General features: G+C 43.2%; 1 protein-coding gene across 2 annotated transcripts in view; it reads right to left on the reverse strand.

Annotated features, from left to right (window-relative positions):
- Positions 1 to 22,781, reverse strand: part of ATP6V1A (ATPase H+ transporting V1 subunit A) — a 31,570-nt gene extending 8,789 nt beyond the window's left edge. The window contains exons 1-10 of one of the 2 annotated variants that reach the window (XM_058044944.1): positions 22,681 to 22,781; positions 10,287 to 10,381; positions 8,491 to 8,619; positions 6,828 to 7,042; positions 5,977 to 6,114; positions 5,330 to 5,481; positions 4,351 to 4,513; positions 3,065 to 3,173; positions 1,498 to 1,620; positions 1,295 to 1,409 (exon numbers count right to left, since the gene is read on the reverse strand). In XM_058044944.1, coding sequence (XP_057900927.1) covers positions 1,295 to 1,409; positions 1,498 to 1,620; positions 3,065 to 3,173; positions 4,351 to 4,513; positions 5,330 to 5,481; positions 5,977 to 6,114; positions 6,828 to 7,042; positions 8,491 to 8,619; positions 10,287 to 10,368 — 1,226 coding nt within the window. In that variant the 5' untranslated portion in view covers positions 10,369 to 10,381; positions 22,681 to 22,781. Of the gene's footprint in view, positions 1 to 1,294; positions 1,410 to 1,497; positions 1,621 to 3,064; positions 3,174 to 4,350; positions 4,514 to 5,329; positions 5,482 to 5,976; positions 6,115 to 6,827; positions 7,043 to 8,490; positions 8,620 to 10,286; positions 10,382 to 13,734; positions 13,902 to 22,680 lie in introns of those variants that run through there. The other variant, XM_058044943.1, reaches the window with a different exon arrangement.
- Between the last annotated feature and the right edge of the window lie 132 nt (positions 22,782 to 22,913).

Consider the following 22,913-nt stretch of genomic DNA (forward strand, 5'->3'; position numbering starts at 1 on the left):
GTATGCTAATTTGAAATTATTTTTGATATTCACCTATACAGTAACTACTTAATTTGTGCTTGACACTCCAATACATGCATTCCCAGAGATTTAAAAAAAAAAGTCTTCCAATCTCAAAAGCAGAAAGCCCTTACGTATGTGTGTTGTGAACAGAATTAAGCAGAGCAAAAAATCAGCTCTGGGTGTTCTTGCAGATGCCAGGGGCCCTCCTGAAAACACAGGGAATCCACTTTGCCCAGGGTATGATACAAAAACCAGTATCACCTAGGAGAATGCATGCGGACAACATGCTCCTCACATCACATCACAGCCTGAGATACGCAGCTCCATGGAATTCTACTCTATTTGAGCATGAGAGTTGTGATTCATTATGCCCCCAAGTGCACACACTGCTGCTCTAACTGCCCCTTCTTTCCTGCTCTGAGCATGGTTTGACATACTTTTCAGAGAGCCCTAATGACATTCTTCCCTGAGCCACTTGATCCGATTGCTGTGTCTGTGATCCCACAGAGCTACCTGTCCGCATTCATTCCTTCTGCCCCCACGCACAATTTAGCAGCAGTTCTGGGTGAACAGAGACTAAGCATCTACCTACTCACTCCCATATTTTTAACTTCTGCAGCTGCACAGAGCAACGAGACCTTTTTGTCTGAAAAAAAAAGGTACTGTGTCATGTTGCAGTGTGATGTCATGGTTTGCCTCAGTTTCCCAGTCCTTCCCCAGGTGCCAATCACCACTCCTTTCCCTTGCCCCCTGCTGAATGCTGTCTGTCAATCCTGGCATTCCAGAAGGGCATTGGGTGATTGGCAGAGTTCAAAAGATGCCTCTTAGCCCTGGGGGACATTGGGCCATCCAGGTGTCGTTTGTCTCCTGAGATTTCCCCCCCTTACCTGGTTGGTGGGATAACTATCCCTCCCCCTCCCCGGGGTTAAAAGACACGGCAATCGGCAACCACGTGGTTCGAGTTCTGTTAGGGCTGTTGCTGGATTCAGAGGCCTGAGGGCCAGGAATAAAGTTCTGGATCAGACCCTCTAGCAGAACCTGACTCCTTTCCTTAAAGCTTCTCTGCCAGAGGTAAACCTGAGCTCCTGCATGCCTGGACTTGTTCCAAGTGCCCAGCTGCAGCACACAGCCAGGCAAAGGTGTCTCTGAGGTGAAACCACCACAGCTGCTGCCTTTGGTCAAGCAGTGAGGGCCAGGACGAGCCCAGGCACGTTCCATCCGGCTATATCGGTATTTAATTCCAATAGTGTCATACAAAACAGGTGCAGAGGCAAAGCAAAGCAACACTCACGCTCCGACAATGCTGACGCTGCCTTCCCTCTCAGGGTTCCCCAGACACTTCACTCTCCCGGCTCGCTCGTAGAAAGAGGCCAGCCGGGCACCGAGGTAGGCTGGATAACCACTGTCTGCAAACACCAGCACACAGAGGTTCAGTCAGAGGCTCCCAGTTTGAAGGGCTGCACATACAAGCCTAAACTGAGGAAGACTACTCACCAGCTGGCATTTCAGCCAGTCGCCCTGAGATCTCCCTGAGGGCCTCAGCCCATCGGGAAGTGGAGTCTGCCATCATGCTGACATGGTAGCCCATATCTCGGAAATACTCGGACAGGGTGATGCCTGTGACAAAGACAACAGCCTGCTGCAGGATACAGTGCAGAATGGAATTCTATGCTTATAGGTCATCATAAATATGTAAATAAACCAATGTATTTGATTAACATTTTGATGGAAACAGACAATGGAAGTTACTCTTTCTTCCCACTTATGTCCCTGCTGTCTTTTTTTTTGCTGTTGCTGTTCATGTCTTCTCACTCTCCTCATTTTTGTTTATGAACCACTCAGATTCAACTTGCATTCATGCGTATTTCTTTGAAGAGGCACTGCAATGTCACTGATGCTACTCTTTCCTCTCGGGGTCTCTAGCTGGTCAGAGTGACCCCAAGATACAATAGAAAGTCTCTTCTCCCAGCCCGGCAGTCAAAGAAGGAGTCAGGGCTCTTCAGTTCTCAGTCTCAAGGTTGTTTATTGTACCTTATCTATAAAATTCTTTCTCTGGACTTGCCGAGGTCAGGTCAGCAAGACAGTCAGAGGCACTTTGCCCCCTCAAAGGTGGTGTTATCTTTTTATACTAAAAACTATGTGTACAATATTTACAGTAACTTTCCAATACCTATCACCTATGTTAGACAGTGAGCTTCTTCTCTAAACCAATCTAAAAGTGCCAACATCACAGCAGAGGATGGAGGCCAAGAAGAAGAAGGAGAAAGGCTGGACATGCCCAGATTCCTCCATCTTGCCCCCTGAACCCCCATTCTAAAAACTCCAAAAATCTATTTTTCACCCTGTGATAAATTCACTATCATTCTACTTAAACTTTCATGGCTTGTAATTCTACATATAAGGTTGGTAATTGTTTTTTCCAAGGGCTAAATCAAAGGCACAGGGGTCTTGGGCTCTGTGCCAAGGTCTCTGAGCCTCCTGGGCAGGGGCTCAAGTCCTCCAGGGCAGCCAGAGGAATTTCCTGGGTTCTGACACTTTTCCTCACTAAAATCATGAACAAAGACTCTTCTAACTGTAAAATGTCTCCTTCCCTTTCAAACCACAAGAGTACGAGAGTGAGAAAAGGTTGTGTTTTATCTGAATTATCTGACAACTGTTCATAACAAAGAACTTTAAAGAAGTCTTTAGGAGGCTGCAAAGGAAATAGTAGCCAACCAGCTCAGAGAATACTATCCCTGTCCATTAAGCAGCTGTACTTGTCAGCAAAAAGCTAGTCGAAACCTAAAGCTTACAGAATTAACACATGCAAAAAACCCACTCAAGTCCTGGCACAGTAAATTCACCTTATAAACAAAATTTACTCAATATTCAGAAATGGCAATTATATGCAAGCAAGCCAGATTCAATTAAGATATTAAGACTTGATGCAGGCAAAGTCTGAAAAGGTTAACTTCTGACACTAAACTGGCTTCTTAACATGATCATCTCAGGAAATGAATATACTAGAGCATGATGGCTTGCTTTATACACACAACTTTCTCTATTCTCTTGCAAATCTTACCAGTATAGATGGAGGCTTCTCTGGCAGCCACGGGCATGTTGGAAGTATTTGCTACTAGAGCTGTTCTCTTCATGATACTTTCTACCTTGCCATCAACTTCCATTGTTAACTAAAATGCAAGAAAAGGAAAAACACCCAAACTGTAACAGTAGCAAGATTTTTTTTGTTAATTTTTTGCTGCTTGGTTTTTTTTTTTACTGTTTTACTTGCCTTGTATCAGGATACTCCCCTCAGCTACTCTACCAAGAGCAGAGATGAGATTCAAAATTTTAGGATATGCTGGTTTGTCTTTCAGACTGCACAAAGCTTCATATTTTAATGTACATGCTTCAGCCTCACCTCATGTTCTGCAACTGCCAAATCCCTGTTGATTCCATTCAAGTAAGTAACAACAAACCCACTGCACTAGGAAGCACATGGTCCTCTCTCAGATTTCCAGGCTGAAAGAACTAAAAATTCTTAGCCTGCTGTCATAAGTCCATTAGGAATTAGAGAGCTTTTTCCCTCCATCTACAAGAAGCCAAGTTAGTATTTGACAACGGGACATAAAACCACATTTTTAACCTCAGTGGAGCCTTACAAGCACCTGAATAACAGAAGGCACACCCTGATATTTGTGTAGAATTCCATTTATGAATACACTGAGATTTGCCTTCCTCAGGGCTACCTCAGCTTGACTTTCCCACTTTGTCACCAATCAACACACCCAAGCCTTTTAGCCCCTATTTCTGACATTAAAGTTTCTACCTGACAGTTCATACTAGCTGACCCTGTCACAACAACCTCAACAAAACATAGTAACAAGTACAAGGATTGTTAAATCTGTTGCTTGGTTGTTTTTGTGGGTTTTTTATTAACAAGGTATTTTCTACTTCATTCAAAAGGTATTTCAAAGCTTAATATGTCAAACTAATACCTGGGAACTGTATCACCACCCTGCAACTTATAAATGGATGCTGCATTCTCTATGCATGGTGAAGTTAGAGATATGACCAGCAACAGGTGAGATGCTTACAACTGTGCTAAACTCTTCTCTGACATTCATTCTGGCTTTATTAACTTGTTATAACAACTTAGAAGGTACACCCAAAAACTAGTCCAGATGTTTGAGGGGCCACTGAAATAATTCTTTAACAAGCCAAAAGGGATTTTTGCCAGAGCTTCAAGGCAGGCAAGATGATCTTTTCAAGTCACTCTACCAACATGATATTTTACTCGGTTACAGTTCCAGTATGATATCAAGGCTTCCCAGGAAGGTTTACTCTCCATGAAATCTCCATACTAACCTCAGGGAAATCTCTCAGTACTTCAGACATTTCATTTCCTCGTTCTCCACAGCCTACATAAATGATGACATCACTGTTGGAGTACTTTGAAAGAGACTGTGAGATCACAGTCTTTCCACAACCAAATGCCCCAGGAATCGCTGTTGTACCCCCTTGTACACACCTGAGTAAAGAAAAAGGACTCTGATTTGCAAGGAACTAAAAAACAGCTCTTTCCCATCTTAGAATATATTTTTCACTAGAACTCCCTCATCAAAAGCAGAATGGCAGGAGTCACATTCAATGTTCTGGGTGAGAAACACGGAGGTAATTTCATTAAACCAAAAAATTGAGGGATTAAACCATCCTTTTCTTCTCTTGTCCTTGAAGTATATGACTTATGCTGATACAACAGCATGGCTTTTGGGCTTGAGACATAGCAATTTTCACAGCTGGAAGCAGTGATGGAATGGAAATTCTATGAAAATAATAACTGTACTTAGCTGTGCCTTATAGAATAAGGAGCACAGTATTTCAGGACCAAAATAAATGAATTCAGTGTCTTAGAAGTTAGCTGCTTAAATGAGCAGTTTGCATTACAGTTAAGTGCAACAGTTTTCCTAAGTGGCAACCTCAAAATCAGTGGAAACTACGCATCCTCAGGACCATGGAAAGATATCCTACTCATGCATTCAAATTAAGATAGCAAGCTTGAGAGTTCTAGCCTTTCTGCAGATGTGGCATGGTTATGTTAAGTTTATGCATGTCCAGTTTTTTCTAGATTAATGCATTAGAACAGTTTTGTAAACTTCCTTTTTCCACCAGTGGGTTCACCTGCCAAATAAATATAAGAAGTTCAGCAAAATATTTTTTAAGATTATACTGTGACACATGGTGAAAGCTTACCCTTAAAAAAACCTAATGCTCTAAGGCCTCTTGCTTCTGCTTCCCCCTGAGGGAGAGGTTTCTTACACAGTACAAAATAAAAGGAAGCACTTACGGGAAGAGGGCATCCAGGACTCGTTGGCCAGTTAACAAAGGATGGTTGGCTGGTAACTTCTCGGTGACAGGACGGACCTGGCGTACAGGCCACACCTGCACCATGGTGAACTTCTCCTTCACACCTTCAAACTCCAGCTCTAACACAACATCCTAACACAAACACATGGGAAGTAAGCAAACAGCTGCACGCTGGACCAGCACATAAATTCTCATTTTAACTACTCTGCAGAGGGCTTTGGTAACACCACAGAGCTCTCAGAACCTCAACATGCAATCATCACCGCCTGAGGGAAGGCTCTTCCCATATTTACAAGGCCTCTGGAGGAAAACAGAGCAAGATGCACCATACATTAAAAATAGGCTTTTGAAGAGAAAGTGAATTTTACCTATTCATAAGATATTGTAGATCCCCACAGAGGTCATCAAACATGGCACAGTGAAATGCCATTGGGAAGCCATAAACATAGAAAATAGCTGCACAAAATAATAGTGCAACCCCTGCAGGCAGGGTAGCAGAAGTGATCATCAACTCAGACACCTTGTTGCATGAAACACTTTAGCTGACCTCATGCAGAACAGAAAGAGTACATCAACCTTATAAAAGAGACATGGAATACACCAGCAACTGCTGTTTGGGAGACTTACTGAAGTGTCATAGTTTCCTGGAGGAGCAATGTATGTAACTGTACCCCTGTTTCGTGGGGGCAGCATGATTTTGTGTTTGATCAGGGAGTTTTCATTTACCACACCATAAATATCTCCACCAGTGATGTGACTGCCAACCTAAAATCAGAACAGGTCTATTAGTCATAACTTTTAAAAAAGAACCTTGACAAACAGTAAAAAATACTACAGCTATTAAGTCTAGCACTGTGATTACCCCTTTTAAAAATTCCTTCTTACAGCACAGTAGCTCATTTACATAACTATTACTCCAACAGCATTGCTAGCAATGCTACCTGTGCTCAAGTGCCTTTCAAGGCTCAGACAGGAGCAATTACTAACAGACAAAAGAAATTTTCCTTGTTTCTTTTCCGTCTCTCAACCTAACGTGCTAAGAAGAGAAAGGATAGCATATGCTAACTGCAGGGTTGGAAAAAAAGATGCTGCAAAGGGCTAAAGCCATGACATTTTCCAGCTCTAAGGCTACCTTCACCATTTGAAAAATGTCTGCTGCAGTCATTCTTTTTGCTCAGGTAGCTCCTGCTAATGCTTACTGCAATTCCATAAGTTTCTCTGTGGTTTGATAAAATACATTAAAACTCTGTAAATTTTTCATATGCAGCAGCAACACATCGTGAGTCACATCAAGTAAGTTTTGGTGATCCCCATCTGGTCTCATACACCACTACCACCTCCTAGCACTCCTTTTTGCAGACTTCAATAACTGCAGCATTAACCACAGGTCCCAGCAGTCACAGCCTTAGCACACTGCTCCAGGCCCAAGCTCTGGGGGTAGAGGAGCAAGGGGGGAACACAGGATTGTCAGAACCTACCCGCAGATTTTTGGAAGGTGTGAAGTCCCATTTGACATCTCGGCTCAAAGCTGACACGTTGACACCTCTAGGGATATAGATACTTTTGGTCAGGGTGCTGATGTCCGAGAGAGGTCTCTGGATACCATCAAAAATAGCTCCCATAATGCCAGGCCCCAGCTCCACTGACAGGGGCTTCCCAGTACGGAGCACAGGATCTCCTACAGAGACACCAGCTGCAGATTTGCTGAGGAAAAGTTCATCCAGAACAAGGGAAAGAAACCAGGCAGAAGTCATCAGGTTCACATCATACTCTAAAACTCCTTTTCTGACTTTAAGGTAATACTATTCCTATGTTACACATCAGCACTTGAGAAGCATGTAGACCTTATAGTAAATTCTGAATTTGCTCAAACAGCAAAGTTCACCATCCTCTAGAGAGGCAGAGTAGTGGCAAATAGTCTGCTTTACAATCATTTGTTTAAGTCAACTGTTGTTGGCAACTAATGTCAACCAGTATGGATGAGTTCACTGGAGTGCAGGCAGTGGGATGACAAAACATCACACATTTCTTACATCTTCAAACCTAGGAAACAGATTAGGCTGTTTAAGTCAGATAATGTTATGAAATATGGAAATTTTCACTTCAGAATTTGTTTAGAGAGCACAATTATTTTGATCTTGAGCCTTGCACAGCTTTTTTCAACAGCAGCATAATTTTAAAATGACTTTGTCTAAGACCAGCACTATTGTCCTCCTGTCTTGTATCAAGTTGTCAGGTCTGTGCACTACCTAAGCTCCAAAGATGCTCAATGGACTTTTCACTGCAAAGGGCCAGCACCTTGGCAGAAGGGCCTGCTAGAATACAAAAGAAACCTCCAAAACTTACCCCAACTCAATAGATTCAATATGAGTTGACTTCAGAGAGGCCTATGACCAAGTTTCCTCTCAAACAGGAGATTGAAAGTAAACTATACTCAAACTTATTCCATGAACTGATGGAAAGCTATTTGATACTGCAACAATAATGCCATCCCAAATGATAAATTATTAGGCAGAGACAGGATCTAGTCAGCAGCTTGCCAGCAAGCTCCTCAGAACCAAGTTTTGGGAGCCAGCACAGCCTTTTTCTGAGGCTCTACAAATACACACAGCCCCCTTGGGATAGGGAAAGAGGCCTGCCTTCAAGTTTTATGACTTCTTTTTTGACATTTTCTCATATATATATGCAATAAAAATTACATTTTACGTTGCCTAGCTTTTAGAATATATGCTGCATCATAGCTGGACCAAGATACTGTAAGCCTACTGCAGCAGAAAAAGTGTAATCTGTTATGCTTGGCAAAATACTCTGTCCAGAAGAAGGCATCCTGCCCACTTCACATTTCTTATTTAAGCATTATACAAGCACAGTTATCAAAAGGAAAGACAAAGATGCAACAAATATTGCTTAGGTTTGCCATTTATGGTTGACACTTGTCAACTGCCTAACAAAGAGGCATTAAAATGCACTTGAATTCTAAGGTACACTTTGATTCCCAGTCAAAAAAAGTCTCCTTGCTACACAGCCACACAAGGTAAGATTCACCTCAAACACATCAAAATTTACAAAACACATGCAGAACAGATGTCCTGCCAGACCCCAGAGTATCTGGCAGCAGAGAGGGAGCAGTGAAAAGGATACAAGTTTCCTCATACACCTGGACAGTTGCCAGGTCCCCCTCCAGCCGGATGATCTCCCCCACCAGCTCACTGTGTCCCACTCGCACCAGCTCGTACATGGCAGCTCCTGCCATGTTGCAGGCTGTGACCACTGCAAAAGACAAGCACAGAGGTGAGGTATTTTCCCTGCAGCTCAGGAAATCTACCCTTCACAAGTCTGTAAGAACTGCACAGCACAAACCTGGTATTCACCCATATCAGACACACACTCTTGACTTCACAAAAGGATGCCACAACTGGTATTTCTAGTTTAAAAGTCAAAAGAATAAGTTTTCCTACAGTTTGCACTCTGTCCTTTATCCAGAAGAAGAGGACACTATGAGAATGCAGTAATTCACAGGACAATTCAGGCCATAATTTCTCTTATCTGTCCTGACAGATTGCAAACGTTGAGGGTGTGAGATGCTGTGAACTTTGACAAACAAGTTCTATAGGAACTTCTCCCTTGCATGAGCTGGGCAACATTCTCATCTGACTAAATTAAAACACACAAGAAAATGGCAAAACTCACTCGATGCCTGGTAGTTACATAAACCTGTGGTTGGGGGCCAGCATTTTCAAGTCATTAAACTTCTGTTTACCTTGGTAGCATCTGGATGCTGGCATAAACATGGAGAGATCGAGCCAAGGCACCTGCTAAATACCCTTGCATCTAAAGTGACGCCTAGAAAGCTTCTAAAAAAATACTAATTCTGTAGAAAAGTGTTGTGTCTATCTTAGGGCACTTAAATTAACTTTCAACAAATGAAAATTGTTGTGCAGCATGTTTTGGGCCTGAAACTTCCTGCTGCTTTGAGTTAGATTTTAGCAGGTCATACACAGAGTCCTGGCTGCTTTGCAACAAAATTTATTATGTCTTGCATATTATGATCACAGCAATGCACACAAGAGTCACATATTTACACAAAAATACATTTTCCACTTCTTGGGAAAGAAAGTTGTGTCACTTTAAAATTGTTTCTAGGTACCAACTCTGCAGTTACAGAATTTGCAGTCAAAAAACTTGTGCCTATTTAGGTAGGGAATTTCTTACTCATCAAATACGTTGCATTAACAAAAAAACTTGCTAATCTTCTGTTCTCACATTCCCATCCTTCCCTTCAAGTCTTCAAGAGAATGCAGGCAGGAGGAGAAAAGCCAGTAGAGTCTGCATGCATTCAAAAGCTGTTCCTAGCAGAGCTTAAGCTATTTCAGCTGATAAAGATGAAGAAAGAGTTCTCCTTCTCCCAGCTGCACTATCACCACATCCCATCACCTTCCCTGACTCGTGTGGCTCCTTGCTGAGCTCCCCCAGCCCATGGTACAGTAAACAGAGCAGCTTGACACTGACAGGGACTGAGGAGATCAGAAAGCACAGGGACAAACTTTCAGTGAGAACAGACTATTTATTTCATATCCTTTTAGTGAAGCTTAGCACACCGGCGGGCCCTGCAGATTTCCAACCAAGGGATTTTTTCTCATACAGAAAGCTTAGCTTTTGTTATTATTATTATTGTTATCTTTATTCAACTGCCTGCTTCTGTTCATTATATTTTTTTTAAAAGGTTAATTAATAGTAACATCCTGTTAGCAGTTTTTTTAATAGTTTGTGAGACTATAAGCCAGTAATTCTTCTTGAAGTCCCCTACCCAAAAAAAAAAAAAAAAAAGATGAAAAGCACCACCCAGAGCTCTTTTACACTCTTCTGCTTTCAAGTGAAGATTAACAAGATCCTAGATAAAACAAAATTTATTACTTCCTTTACAAAATAATACCTACCAGGTCCTGAGACTCCATAAACATAGCCAACAAAAGCCTCTCTGTCCTCATCACGTATTTTGGGGAGCTTGGAGAAATCCATTTTGCCTGTTCAACTGAACAAAAGAAAGAAATAAGAGTCAGTCCTGAAGAACACACACACACATAGTAACTTCCTCCTTTTCCCCCTGCTCTCTTCTTATTTTCAGTTAAAAAGAACTCTGAACTCATAGCCAGAAGCACTTTAGCCTTAAGCACTTCTAACTCATTTTAAAGCTGTAAAAAGTTAAAAAGTAACTGATTTAAACAAACAAAATATCTGAGATTCCTTACTGCAGAAACATAGGGGTAGAACATCACCCCATAATGTGCTCTACAGAATGCTACTGAATGAAAAAGATGCAGTGCAACAACGCCCTAACACTGTTTCACTGTTTTTTAAGCTTGGTAATAGGATATTTAAATGACAGAAAATCTCTTTTGTATTCCACATCTCATTATCCTCCTTCAAAATATGGAGTTTTCCATGATTTTGAGTGAGCAAGAGAATGTTCTGGGTCTGCTTTACTGCCACCAGTCTCTAAAATGCAATACTACAAATATTAATTGTGAAAATTCAATTTTTGCTATCTTAAGGTGGTGAATCACAGCATTTAGAGGAAGAAACACATTTTCAGAAGCACCAGCACACAAACATGTGAATCCTTTCTATGTGTCTCACAGCTACAAACTATGCAGTCTTTGCTCTCAGTGAAACCCATGGAGCATCACAGAAGAATTGTGCCGAATAACAAGCAAACCCCCCCAATCTGCAACAGTTAAACAATAGGCTGTCATCTCATGTCAGTAACTGTTTAACAAATCTAAACAACTGGCACTGGAAAAGCTGTTTTATCAAGAGACTTCCTCCATGCATGTGTGTCCTGTGGCTGGCAGCTGGGCTGTCCTGCTTCCAGTGCGGATCAGAGGATTTAGTGGTTTTGCTTTGTGAGCCCTTACCGTGCTGTGTGTTACCTTGGAAACTGATGGGTGTTGGAGAACTGCAAGGCCACACTCTTCCCATTTCCCCTGTACAGACACCCTCAGGACACAGCCCTGGTGCAAGGTGCAGCCCCAGCCCAAAGGTCCCTGCGCTAACCAGCAGCAAGGCCCTGGGTTGGTGACATGAACTGGGAGCCATCTGCTGATACTCACACTCAAGTCTTTGAGAGCAGCTTAATCTAACCCAGCATCTTCCACAAGGCAGCAAACACAAAGGCATACTCAGGCTTAAAAACCTGCCCTGATATAATAACCAAGACAACAACTCCATTGCCACCCTTTCCAGCACAATTATAGGATACGTTTTTGCCTATTCTTTGGGAGCAGTAGCTGACTTGCGCTATTCTTGAAACCCTACAACTGTTTTCCAGCTTTTTGATACAACAATACAAGTCCTCTGCCCCTCAGCCTCTGTACTGATCTATACATTTCAAATTGGTGGCACTGCCCTTTAAGAAAAAGATCTCCCACGATTCCAAGCCCCTGCTCATCCTGAAGGAATAGCTTCTCCCAGGCCCCATGTGTGGAGTGTACTGTCTGTCATGGCTGCCACTGATTTATTCCACAGCAGCTGATCATGGCTCAGTCACCACCAGACCTGCTAATGGGTCTTGAGCCCAAAGACTAAGCCAGATACCCATTAGATCCCTCTACCCTCCAAGCCATAGGTTATCTTTCACACTTCCTGGTGTTTAGACCAGGAGAGACAATTTTAATTTCACTGCTTTTCCTAAAATGCCTCCTCTGACAAATGGCAGAGGGGAGGTCCTCACAAAGCAATCTGCAGTTCCTGAGCAGCTGGTATGAGCTGGCTCTGATCTGACTAACACAACAATCTCATCTTTTTTGCTTTTAACAACTAAAACATGCTTGCTTTTAACAACTAAAACTCAAGGACAATTGCTGTTCATACTGAAAGAAGCAGTTGTTCTTATAAATTCAAATTAAACATTTACTTCAATATAACAATAGAGAAAATGTCCAGTATCGTACTACCAACATCTCTAAAAGCAAAGTAGAGAGTCAAACCACATTCTCATAACTGAATTAGTGACACAGCTTGGCAATTAGACAACATCCCATATGAAAGAGTCAAATTACAAAGGCAAGGAAAAGCAGGAACACCAGGCCAGTTTCAATTTAAATTATCTTTTCATAATCAAAACCTGCTTGAAGTGACTGTTTACCTGTTAGGGAGGCAAGAGAGAACCTCAGAAGAGCCATTCTGCACTTAAATGGCAACATCCTGACAGCCAGCACCTACCTCTCCTGCTCCTGGGGCTGCTCTGCTCCCTCCCTCTTCCTACAGCCACCTTTCCAAATTCCTGCCCAAGCCAAGAAGAGCAGGGGATTCCTCCACTAGACCACCTAGCAACACACTAATAAACCCTGTCTTTACCATGATCTCCAGCATCTGCACCAACAGCTTTGAAACACATACCCATTAACTATTTCAAGTGTAAAAGATGTGAATTCCTTCTCACCTATGTTTTACCTCTGCTATACCTCCAAAGTACAGTGCCCACCCAGCCAGGTTGACCTCTTTCTTAAGGGGCTACACATCTCTTAACACTGAATACAGATTAGTTGGAAAAAAAGCTGTTATTTATCTCTGCATCATTTTCTTGTGCTTGTGTACTAGCACTACAGATTTTCAATTTATATGGAAAAGTCCTTGAGGACCAAAATGCTGCCTTACCTTCCTATCTTGTTAGATGTTTTCACTGCCAGTACCCAAAGAAAATGAAATTCCAGAAAGCATATATGTACCCTAGGAGCCATGGTAGCTGACCATTTTAGAAAACTACAGAGCCCCTGAGGCCTTAGAAAGGCCTCTTGCCAACACAAGATATTAGGCACTATATGCAATTCCCTCCTACAAAAGTCCACTAGTACACCTACATAGGATATCAGCATAATTTTAATTCTCTTATGAGTAAAGATGCATCTTGCATCCTTTACAATTTATATCTTTCTTATCTAAAACAGTTCATCAATTGATTTCAAACATGCTCTTAAGCTCTAGCAGTCATATTCTGATCAATAGTACCAGAAATCAAAGTATTGCTTGCAGCAGAACCTTCTCTGACTAAAAGGTGATTTATTACACTGATTTTAAAGAACTAATTAAACATGAAAGAGCCCATAACCTGAGCTTTCTATCTCGGTTCCTCCCCAGCACAGTAATCTGGTTACACAGTAGCCTAAAAAATGTAACTGCCTTGCTCTCAATGTTGGAGAAACCCATTTTGCTTCACTGTTCCTTGGTTTTGCATCTAACATTTGATTAGACACAGAATTTACATTACAAACTGCCTTAATACAAAGATTATTTTCAGAATTCAGACTCCAGTGAGATTTTTAGGAGCCTTCTTGCAGCAAGGAAGAAAATCTACAACAATTTTATCACATAAACCCAGCTCCTTACCTTATTTTGCAGAAGCAGGGAGCACCAAAAACCCAGAGGCCCAATTCAAAAGCTAGAATTCAGCAGTGAAGCATCACCGCTTGCGAAATAATCGTCCTTCCAGTGCCCCTCCACAGAGGGATGAGAAAGCTGCTGCAGAGGGGAACGAAATTTCTGACACACAGCAGAGGCACAACCACCTGACTTGATGAGTCATCAGTCTCTCTCTGCCTCTCTCTCCCACCAGCACCGAGGAATGCCGCAATAGCAATTCCAGCCACCTCGAGCCCAGCTGAACTCCCATCTGTGCTCTCCCGACTGCACGGGGCCCAGCAGGAGAAATTCAAAGGCTTCAGTGTTTGCATTAAGGCCTCCTATAAAGCTGGGAATTCCAATATCCCGAATGATGCATACAACCATACAAATACCCTTGAAAGAGGTGCATGTTTTCTGCTGGGATCTGTTCACCGGCCAGCCCTCGGGTGTAACGCAGCCATGTCAGTGTGTGCTGTGCTCTGGAAGAGCTGAACACAACAACTGTTTAACAACAGGCTGCCTTAACAGGGAGGCGCTGAGCACACTGCAACACTAATTGCTTGAGCACGCTGAACAGTATCGATTGCTTTCAGGAGCCTGGTGGGGCATCCTCACGCTCAGAAGCCCTTCCCCTGGCCAGCAGAAGCACCAAGGCAATTGCACAATATCCAGCACCCCAACAAAGCAGAGAGCTGTGCCACCCTGAGTGACAGCTGCTGGAATCTCCTCAGAGATCGACAGGCACTGCCCCACACGCTGAACAGAACAGGGGCAGCTGTGTCATCCCTCCCTAAGAACCTGCATGAAGCCAAAGAGCTCCCTGCAGTCTTCACAACTTCTCAAGTCTATCTTTGCAAGTTCTAGGATTACCAACACTTCAAGTTGCCACAAAAGCCTAGACACTAACCACAACTCATCAGTAATTTGGAAGCAGCAGCATTACATCAGTATGTCATCAATGGTAGGAATCATTCTGCTGAAATAACTTTGAACTTGAAGGTCATACATTTTAGTACATCTGAAACAGACTAATGTGGTTTGATTTCCATGGGTAGAAAAACAGAGTCAGAATACAAGCTCTTACATTTGATATCCAGGAAAGCTTAATAGGCCTAAACAGTAAAATATAGCCAAAGAGTTTTCCAAAGAAAATAATACCTCCTCCTCTTCTTAGTAAAAACCTAGACATTACAGGATAGTAAAGATCACCACCCACACTGGACAATCAGCTTAGTGTCACACTGGAGATGCTTCAGGTCCAAGGCTGCTGCCATTCACTGTGCTCACCTGAGCAGACTCTGGCACAGTGCATAAATCCCATTGTCCAGCTGCATGAAGATCTGAGCAAGGGCCTCATAAATCACTGGATAATCACTGCCACAGATTTCCCGTAACTAGGACAGTTCAAACTTCCCCTTCTAACAGATGATATCTTTAAGAGGAAGTATTTAAAAAAATACAGTGCTTGAATTACTAGACAAATGCAGAAGTCTGTCAGCATTTTCATATCTAGAATTTGGGATACTGTCCCACAAGAAACAACACGCCCAGAGCTCTAACACAGGTCACTGGGAAAGGAAGCCCAATAGTATTCTCAGGAAACCTGCTCCTTCACACTATGCAGAGTTGTAATTTTACTGTAAGAGTGCAGGGGAAATTACTCCAGATTCCTCAGTCACCAAACAACTGAATTACTGAGGCTCAGGGGCACCTCTGGCAATCATGTACTTCCAACCCCCAGCTCCAAGCAAGCTGATGTGGGCTGCTCAGGGCCACATCCAAATGTGTTTTGATTACCTCCAAGGATGAAGCCACCACAACTCTCTGGGCAACCTGTTCCAGTGTTTAGACACCCCTGCAGTGTTTTCCTATGTTTAAAGGGACTTCCCTGTATTTCAAATGGTGTCCATTGTGTCATGTTACTTCAGCAGGTACCACTGAGAAGAGTCTGGCACCATCCTCTTTGCTCCCTCCCATCAGGTGTTTATATACTTTATAATAAGATTCTCAGAACATTTTCTTCCTGAGACTATGCAATCCCAGCTCTCTCATCTGCTTTTCCTACTTCCAAATGCCTAACAGTCTCTGTGGCCCTTTTCTGGATGCACACCTCTAAGCCACGTCTTTCTCCTACCAGAGAACCCAGAACCAGACACAGCCCTCTGGATGTGCTTTCCATCAAGTTTAACCAAGGTGAAAAACCACTTCCCTGAACCTCTTGGTGGGATTCTTCCAAACACAGCCCAGGATAGTGCTGGCTGCCTTTGCCACAAAGGCACACTGTCAGCTGATGTCCAGCTTGGGGACCCCAAGGTCTTTTCAGCACTCAGCCAGCTCTCAGCCCGTAACAGGATATGTGGTTATTCTGCCCCAGGTGCAGGACTTGGCACATCTCTTCGTCAAACTTCATGGGATTCCTGTCAGCCAATTCTTCCAGTCCAGGTCCCTGTGTATGGCAGCACAAGCCTCTGCTACACCAAACTCCTTCCAACCTGTCACCTGCACTCCAATGGAACCCGGCAGGAGTCACGTCCTGTGCCCAACACAACCACGAGGCTCAGTCTTCTCATGACACAGACATTGTGAAGTGAACAGCACCAACCTTCCTGGCACAAGCTCTGAGCTAGAAAGAATATTTCTTATACTCAACAATACGGACATTTTCCCACTTAGTTATTCATTCATACAATTTCAGTTGTCACAGAGCACTTTGAGGCCATCTCTGCTCTAGATAAATCCAGAACCTGCTTGAGTGATGCTCAGCTACATACTGTGGACCAATCTGCAACCCTACAAGACCATTTATCTTTTACATAACTTGTTCCTTGGGTTCTTATAAGCCCCCTCCTCTCACGTGAGGCTAGTTTTGCTCAGCACATGTACACATAAATCCATATGAAAGAGAATTATGCTGCCACTGTCATTGCAGCACATGATTACACACTCACTACAAAGTGAGACCATGCAACACTGAATTCATGAAGTTCACCACAAGCTCCTACTGTCCTCTTCCTAAAAACACATGGGGACTTAGCTATGGGCATGCCAATACATGTAAGTTTGATACTTGAAATAAACATCATGCCTTGCAAACAAGCTAAAGATTTAACAATATATTTATATTTGATACATACATACAACATGAAGTATATATTCCTAAAGCAAGGGTGTGAAGTCTGTCCATGCAAGATGTACCACCACTACAAGCTGTAACTCAAGCACCCAAGCTTTTATTCAGCAGCTTGGGAAATTCCTTCAGCTGGCCCAGAACAATACTAGAACAAAGCTGTTTGAACATGACTAAGAAGTCAGCAGCTAAAATAAAACTAGACAGAAAGGCTGGCAAGGTGTTCATTGCATAAGTACTTTGACCCACTGAAGATCTGATCAGCTCAGTAGATAAGCTGCCTTCAAACATCAAACACAGCTATCATGTTATATCTAGAATTGATAAAGATCCTAGCTAAATTCCTGTTACTAGAGAAAACCACATTGTCCATGTGAGAAAATGTTCATCAGCTGACTCACATGCTACAGTTTTCCATAATAGGGTTTTCTATACCAATTTTTTCCTCTCAGCTGAGGCTTCTCCAGAGGAGGAAATTGATGAGCCTCTCCTTAGTTCTTACTTGCTACACTGCTTCACAATTTTATTACTGTGAAAAATTTGACATTCCTTTCAGCCTGCTACACATTCTGCCCTTTGGCTTGATAGACTTTCACACAAAAGAAAGATCTAATGCACCTGAAATCCAAACCATACTACAGAACACTAATACAAAATTCATCTCTGTGTTCTACAGTGACCTTCTTTTCTTATCCTGATCCTGTCATCTAGCTGCTAGGGCTGAAAAGTTCTGCAGCCATCTGCTCAGTGCAATGCTCAGTCATTCCCTCTAGATGAACAGTTTTCATTAACCTCCCTAACATTACTGCTAAACTAAAATCTACCCCAGCTTTCATTAAGCAAAAATCACTTGATTTTCAAGTGTATTTGGCACTGTTACTTGAAATACTTTCTGTTGCTCTAACCTTTAAGATGACAAATATTAAAATGAAATTAATATGCAGCTGTAAGCAACTATATGAGCAAACTTTACTGCAGTTCAGCAGAGTGACTTCTGAAGAGTTGAAGATCTTACATCAACAGACAAAAGGTGTGCAATTTGACATAACCACAGTAGCTAGATTTTTAAGTCAGGCTCAGTTTTACACACAGAATCACATGAGTTGTTTGGGCTCATTAAAATACATTGTCTCCTCTATAAGCCTCACTACTGCCTAACCCTTCTCCCCAGATGAAATGGCTAAAATACTGGGTATGAGTTTGGAATAAGCATTTCCTCATTACACCTAAGTTTCAGATTACCTTTAAAGCAAGGATATTATAGAATCTTGAGTTTATTATGCAAGGCATTTCATAGCTAGTTTGAAGAGCTGAACCAGGAGTGAGTCTGCATGAAAGTCTTTGAGAAAGATCCAACATCCCTAGCAGCAGACAGAAGTACTCTTTTATAGCACCTTTGGTATAATGAAACACCTGGTTGGAATCACAGCACACCTATCGGCACTGGATTCCAGTAAAAGGAAATTAGGTTGAGGTTGACTTTTCCTGCAATGAAAAACTGCATCTTTATGTTTTAAAGCAAGCTAAGCTATGTTTGGAAATCTTATGTTCAAATAAAACAATACCTGAAGTATTTACAGCTTTTCCAGAACAGCCAGAGGTTTTCCAACATATTAGATTTTACCATTGTTTAAACTACTTATTGTGGTGGTTGTCTGAATATCTACCAGTCTCATGCAAATTTATCCCACGATAACTAAAATCTTTAAAATTTTAAGGATGTATAGGCAGTTCCCATAATAGAATTGCTTATTTAGCCATCTTTACCAATACAGTCAGCAGTTAGTCTGAAACACCATCTTAGAGTTTTTCTGAAGGGCTGCTTTTTAAGCTCTTGCCTTCAGAGTGGGAAATAAAGTAATGATACAGTGTAGCAAGAACAGGGCCAAACATTTGCACCACGAACTGAAATTCTGGGAAGATTCAGTTTCTTTGCTTGGATATTAAAAAATTGTCAAGTCATTCTTCAGGCCCTTACACAAAACTTGCACAGCTGAAAGCTTTTGTCCAGCTAGAATAAGTTATTCCCAAAAAGGCACAGCTGTCTCTCTATGAAGTCCATGGCTTTTCCCACATCCTTTCTGTATCTCCTGATGCCCGACCATCCCAACCACAACAGGACTGCTCTCCATGCTTAGGGCACAGAACACAGATCAGCACCACAGGCATCCAAACCACCTCTCTTTTACATGAACCACCACAAACCACTTCAGTAAGCAAGCACAGCTTACAGCAGCCTAAAGATGGGACACAGCACCTTCAAAGCACACATTCTGGCATTTTTCAGGGCATGCTGTGTGGCAGAAACACAGCTGGGCAGACTGGTCAGCTGAAACTCACCAAAGCACCAACATTTCAACTTGGCTATGAGAACCCTTACAACACGAGCACTTTTCAATTGTTTAGGAAGGACAAAGATAAGGCTTTTATATTACAGAGACCCTCTGGAACACCACATCTCTCAAGCATTTGTACCTGCAATGGGTCTATTTCCAGCAGGTTTTCTAGCTCATTTATCTGTTCAGCACAATGAGTCTGGGTTAACTGGGGCAGCTTCCCATACTAGCTTTGGTCCTTGCTGATTACTTTTGATTTGAACATAACAGACTCCCCAAAATGTAAACTATGACAAAATTAAAAGAGAGGCAACTGTCAGACAAATTATTTCTGAACAGAGTGAGAAGCAACACTGGATTTTACCCTTACACAAGCTCAGAGAAATAATCAAGCTGATGAAGCAAGCAAATAAATTTAGCAGTTGAAACAGGTCTTCATCTGCCATTTCATTAAGTGGTAGTAGCAAGGTCTGTTAGACTTTCAGGTTTTATCCATATACATCTTACTGGCTTTCACAGCAAGTGTATCATTTCACTAAAGCCAGGCCTTGGAAGGCAAAGTCTGTCAGATCAGCCATATCATGTATGGACATCTAAAAAGCTGGCAGCAAATGGTCAACGCTTCTGAGACATGGGAGTGCTGAACTTGAGAGCTTGACAAACACAGGAGAAGTAAACACTTGGATGAAATAAAGCAACCAAACAAAAAATATTTATGAGTGCAGAACTTAATGCCATGGGAGATGACCAAACCCAAGAATTTGGTATAAGCTTCGCTGTCCACTCCCAAAGGGAAGAATGGAGAGAGCACATCAAAGACAAGCAAAATGCTTTTTATACCATAAAAGAAGATCCAGTCAAAACTGGTTCTGCATGCTGGACATTTAGGTGATTATTGGCTTATTCTGTAGAGGAAAAAAAAAGGTTGAAAAGTTTAAATTAATTTTGGTTCCTCTGCTGGAGTAGGACCCTGTTTCTCTCTGCCCAGCTGGAAGAGTAGAGGAGTCACATGTTTTAAGATGCCGAGTAAGAATGAATGAGCATGACATTCCAGTTGACTACATGGTCTGTTTTCATTGGCAAAATTCCAGCCTAAAAAAAAAAGTCACATGGATACCCTTGTTCAACAATGCCTCAATATTTCCAAGTCTGAAATCCCCCACTTTTTAACCAATGAAACAAGCATGGAGAAAAGAATATATTTCAGGCAATTGTAGCATTGGGTTGTTGCATGGTTTGTGTTTTGTAGGGTTTTCTTAAAAAGACAGGGAAAAAAAAAAACCCAGGGATTACTACTTGGTCAGCAGTAGCAGTCAACATTTTATGGCCAACATCAAAGTAACCAAAGACCCCAACTAGGTTATCCTGTAATCCTTTTTCTACAGGAGTAATTAGGAATGCAGCCATAGTCACAAACATGCAATTTAAAAGCACGAGGGAAACCCATCAGTAGGAACTTTCAGGGCTTGGGAACCCAAAGACATCCATTATGGCACCAAAACACAAGGGGAATGCACAGTGCCTCTAAAAGGGGTATCATGCAGGGGACTCTCTGGTAACCTGCTGGATTACAGCAGCTTTGGATGACAATGTGTAACAGCAGCACCCATGCAAGTCTGGAAGACAAATGCATGAAATCATCCTGGGGAAAAAAAAATTAGATAAGGGAAGGACACTTAAGGCCCACAGCCTTTGTAAATGAGGGCCAATGAGTATAAAACTGTTAATGTACACTTAGACCAAAACAAAAGCTAAATTTAAGCTAATGCTCTATAAAAATGAAGCAACACTAATCACGCATGGCTCAACCCTATTACCACTACCTGTAGAAAAGAATTCTTGATTTGGAAAATGACAAGGCAGCATTTACAGGAAACAGAGATCTTGTGTTGCTATTGCAACACAAGACTGCAACCCCCCTTTGAACAGTCAGCTGATGCCAGCAGCCATTTTCCACTGTTGCCTTAATTTCTCCTTCCCTGTTCTCTCAAGCTGATGTCCATGGTGATTTAGTATTTCTGAACGTCAGACTTCACCACCTGATCACAAAATTAAGACTAATTTTTTCCCCACATAAAAGAATAAAGCTTTTCCAGAGGACTTTGCATTACAGACTGACAGGCACAGCAAAAATAATCTGCAGTATTTTTTGGTAATACAAAGACCTGTAGATTGTGATCCCACTTCACATATTCTTACATAGAAAATAATAAAATGTAGATATTATTACATATTTATATTTGCTGGTCATTGAAAAGGCCTTTGAAAGTACCATACAGAGAAGCCAAGCATTCAGCTGCTGAAGATCTGCACAGTGCAGAAATCAGCAAAAATACACCACAACTCGCAGATCCGCCTCAGTTACTCAAACTTCCACCTGCAAATGCCAGTTTGTATTTGACATGTTCTTGCTAATAAATCACTTCGTGCAGTCTGTCAGCAGGTTTTCCTATTTTCCCACCCCCTCTCCACTTCAGCAAGCAGAATTAGCATTTGAAATACCATGCTAGATCAAATAGCCAGTGTACTTTGCTGAAGTATTGCATTACAATGAATAAAACTATCACCAAATTGCTTTAATGCCCAACAGGAGTGCAAATCCTCTGAGGGAAGACAGTAAAATCTTAGGAAGACAGACTTTACTTTCTTCCTAAGACAGCAAATCACTTTGGGCAGCTGCATGGAATGGATGGACCTTGACACATGTGTGCCACATATTCCGATGTCACATCTACCTGTGACATTGGAAAATCATCCAGAATCCAGTCATGCAAGATTTCTCTCCTGCCTCTAAGTGAATGCCAAGGGTGATGCTTGGAACACCTCATCTAAGGCAGAGTTTTGTCACTGGCCGCAGGAATAGGAGGCACATTTGATGTGCCACCAGGATATTCAAATGCAGAACGACAGGGTCGGGCTGCAGTGCGAGGCCCGCAGCACCGTTCCCTTCCAGAGCCGCGCTGCTCGCTCTCTGCCGGGCTGCTCAGGCACCCAGAGCCTCGCATCCACCCACTCAAGATGGTGGGATGACCTGGCACTGGAAGCCAGCCGCTACCACCGCGTTCCTCTCCTGTACGGAATTCTGGCACAACCCTAAAGCACCTCACTGGGCGCCTTCTGAGGTTTTTCATTCAGGGCCGCTTGGCTGTCCAGCTCTCCGCTCCCGGTGCAGCGGGGCGGGGAAGCGCATGGCCGCCTCCCGCGGGCTGTGCAGCCGGACACGGCTCCCTGAAGGTCGGCTGCCCGGGCCCCGGCGACACCCGCTCCGCAGAGCCGGGGCCGCGCTCCCCCTGCGAGCGGCTCCGCGGGGAGCCCGCGTCCTTCCCGGGCAGGGTCCGAGCGCGGCGGGGAGCGACGAGAGCCGACCCCCCCCCGCCTTCACCGCAGCGGAGGGCAAGCCCCGGGCGCAGCTGGGGAGCGGCGGAGGCAGCGGCGCGGGGCAGGGACCGAGAGGCCCGAGCGTCTCACCTGGGCCGGCCCGGCGCGCCCGAATCCGCCCGAGTCGCTCCGGCGGCGGCGGCGGCAAAGGAGGTGCTGGATCAGCTGACGCCGGGCCCCGCGCGCATGCGCCGCGCCGCTCACCGGAAGCGCCGGGCGCGAGCCGTGCCCGACTCCGGGCGGAGCTTCGCCCGCCCAGCCCGGGCCGCTTCCGCGCAGGGGTGCGCCTGGCCCAGTGGGGCGCGCTGATTGGTCGGTCTGCG

Source organism: Melospiza georgiana, chromosome 2 (assembly GCF_028018845.1).
Source record: "Melospiza georgiana isolate bMelGeo1 chromosome 2, bMelGeo1.pri, whole genome shotgun sequence".
NCBI lineage: Eukaryota > Metazoa > Chordata > Aves > Passeriformes > Passerellidae > Melospiza > Melospiza georgiana.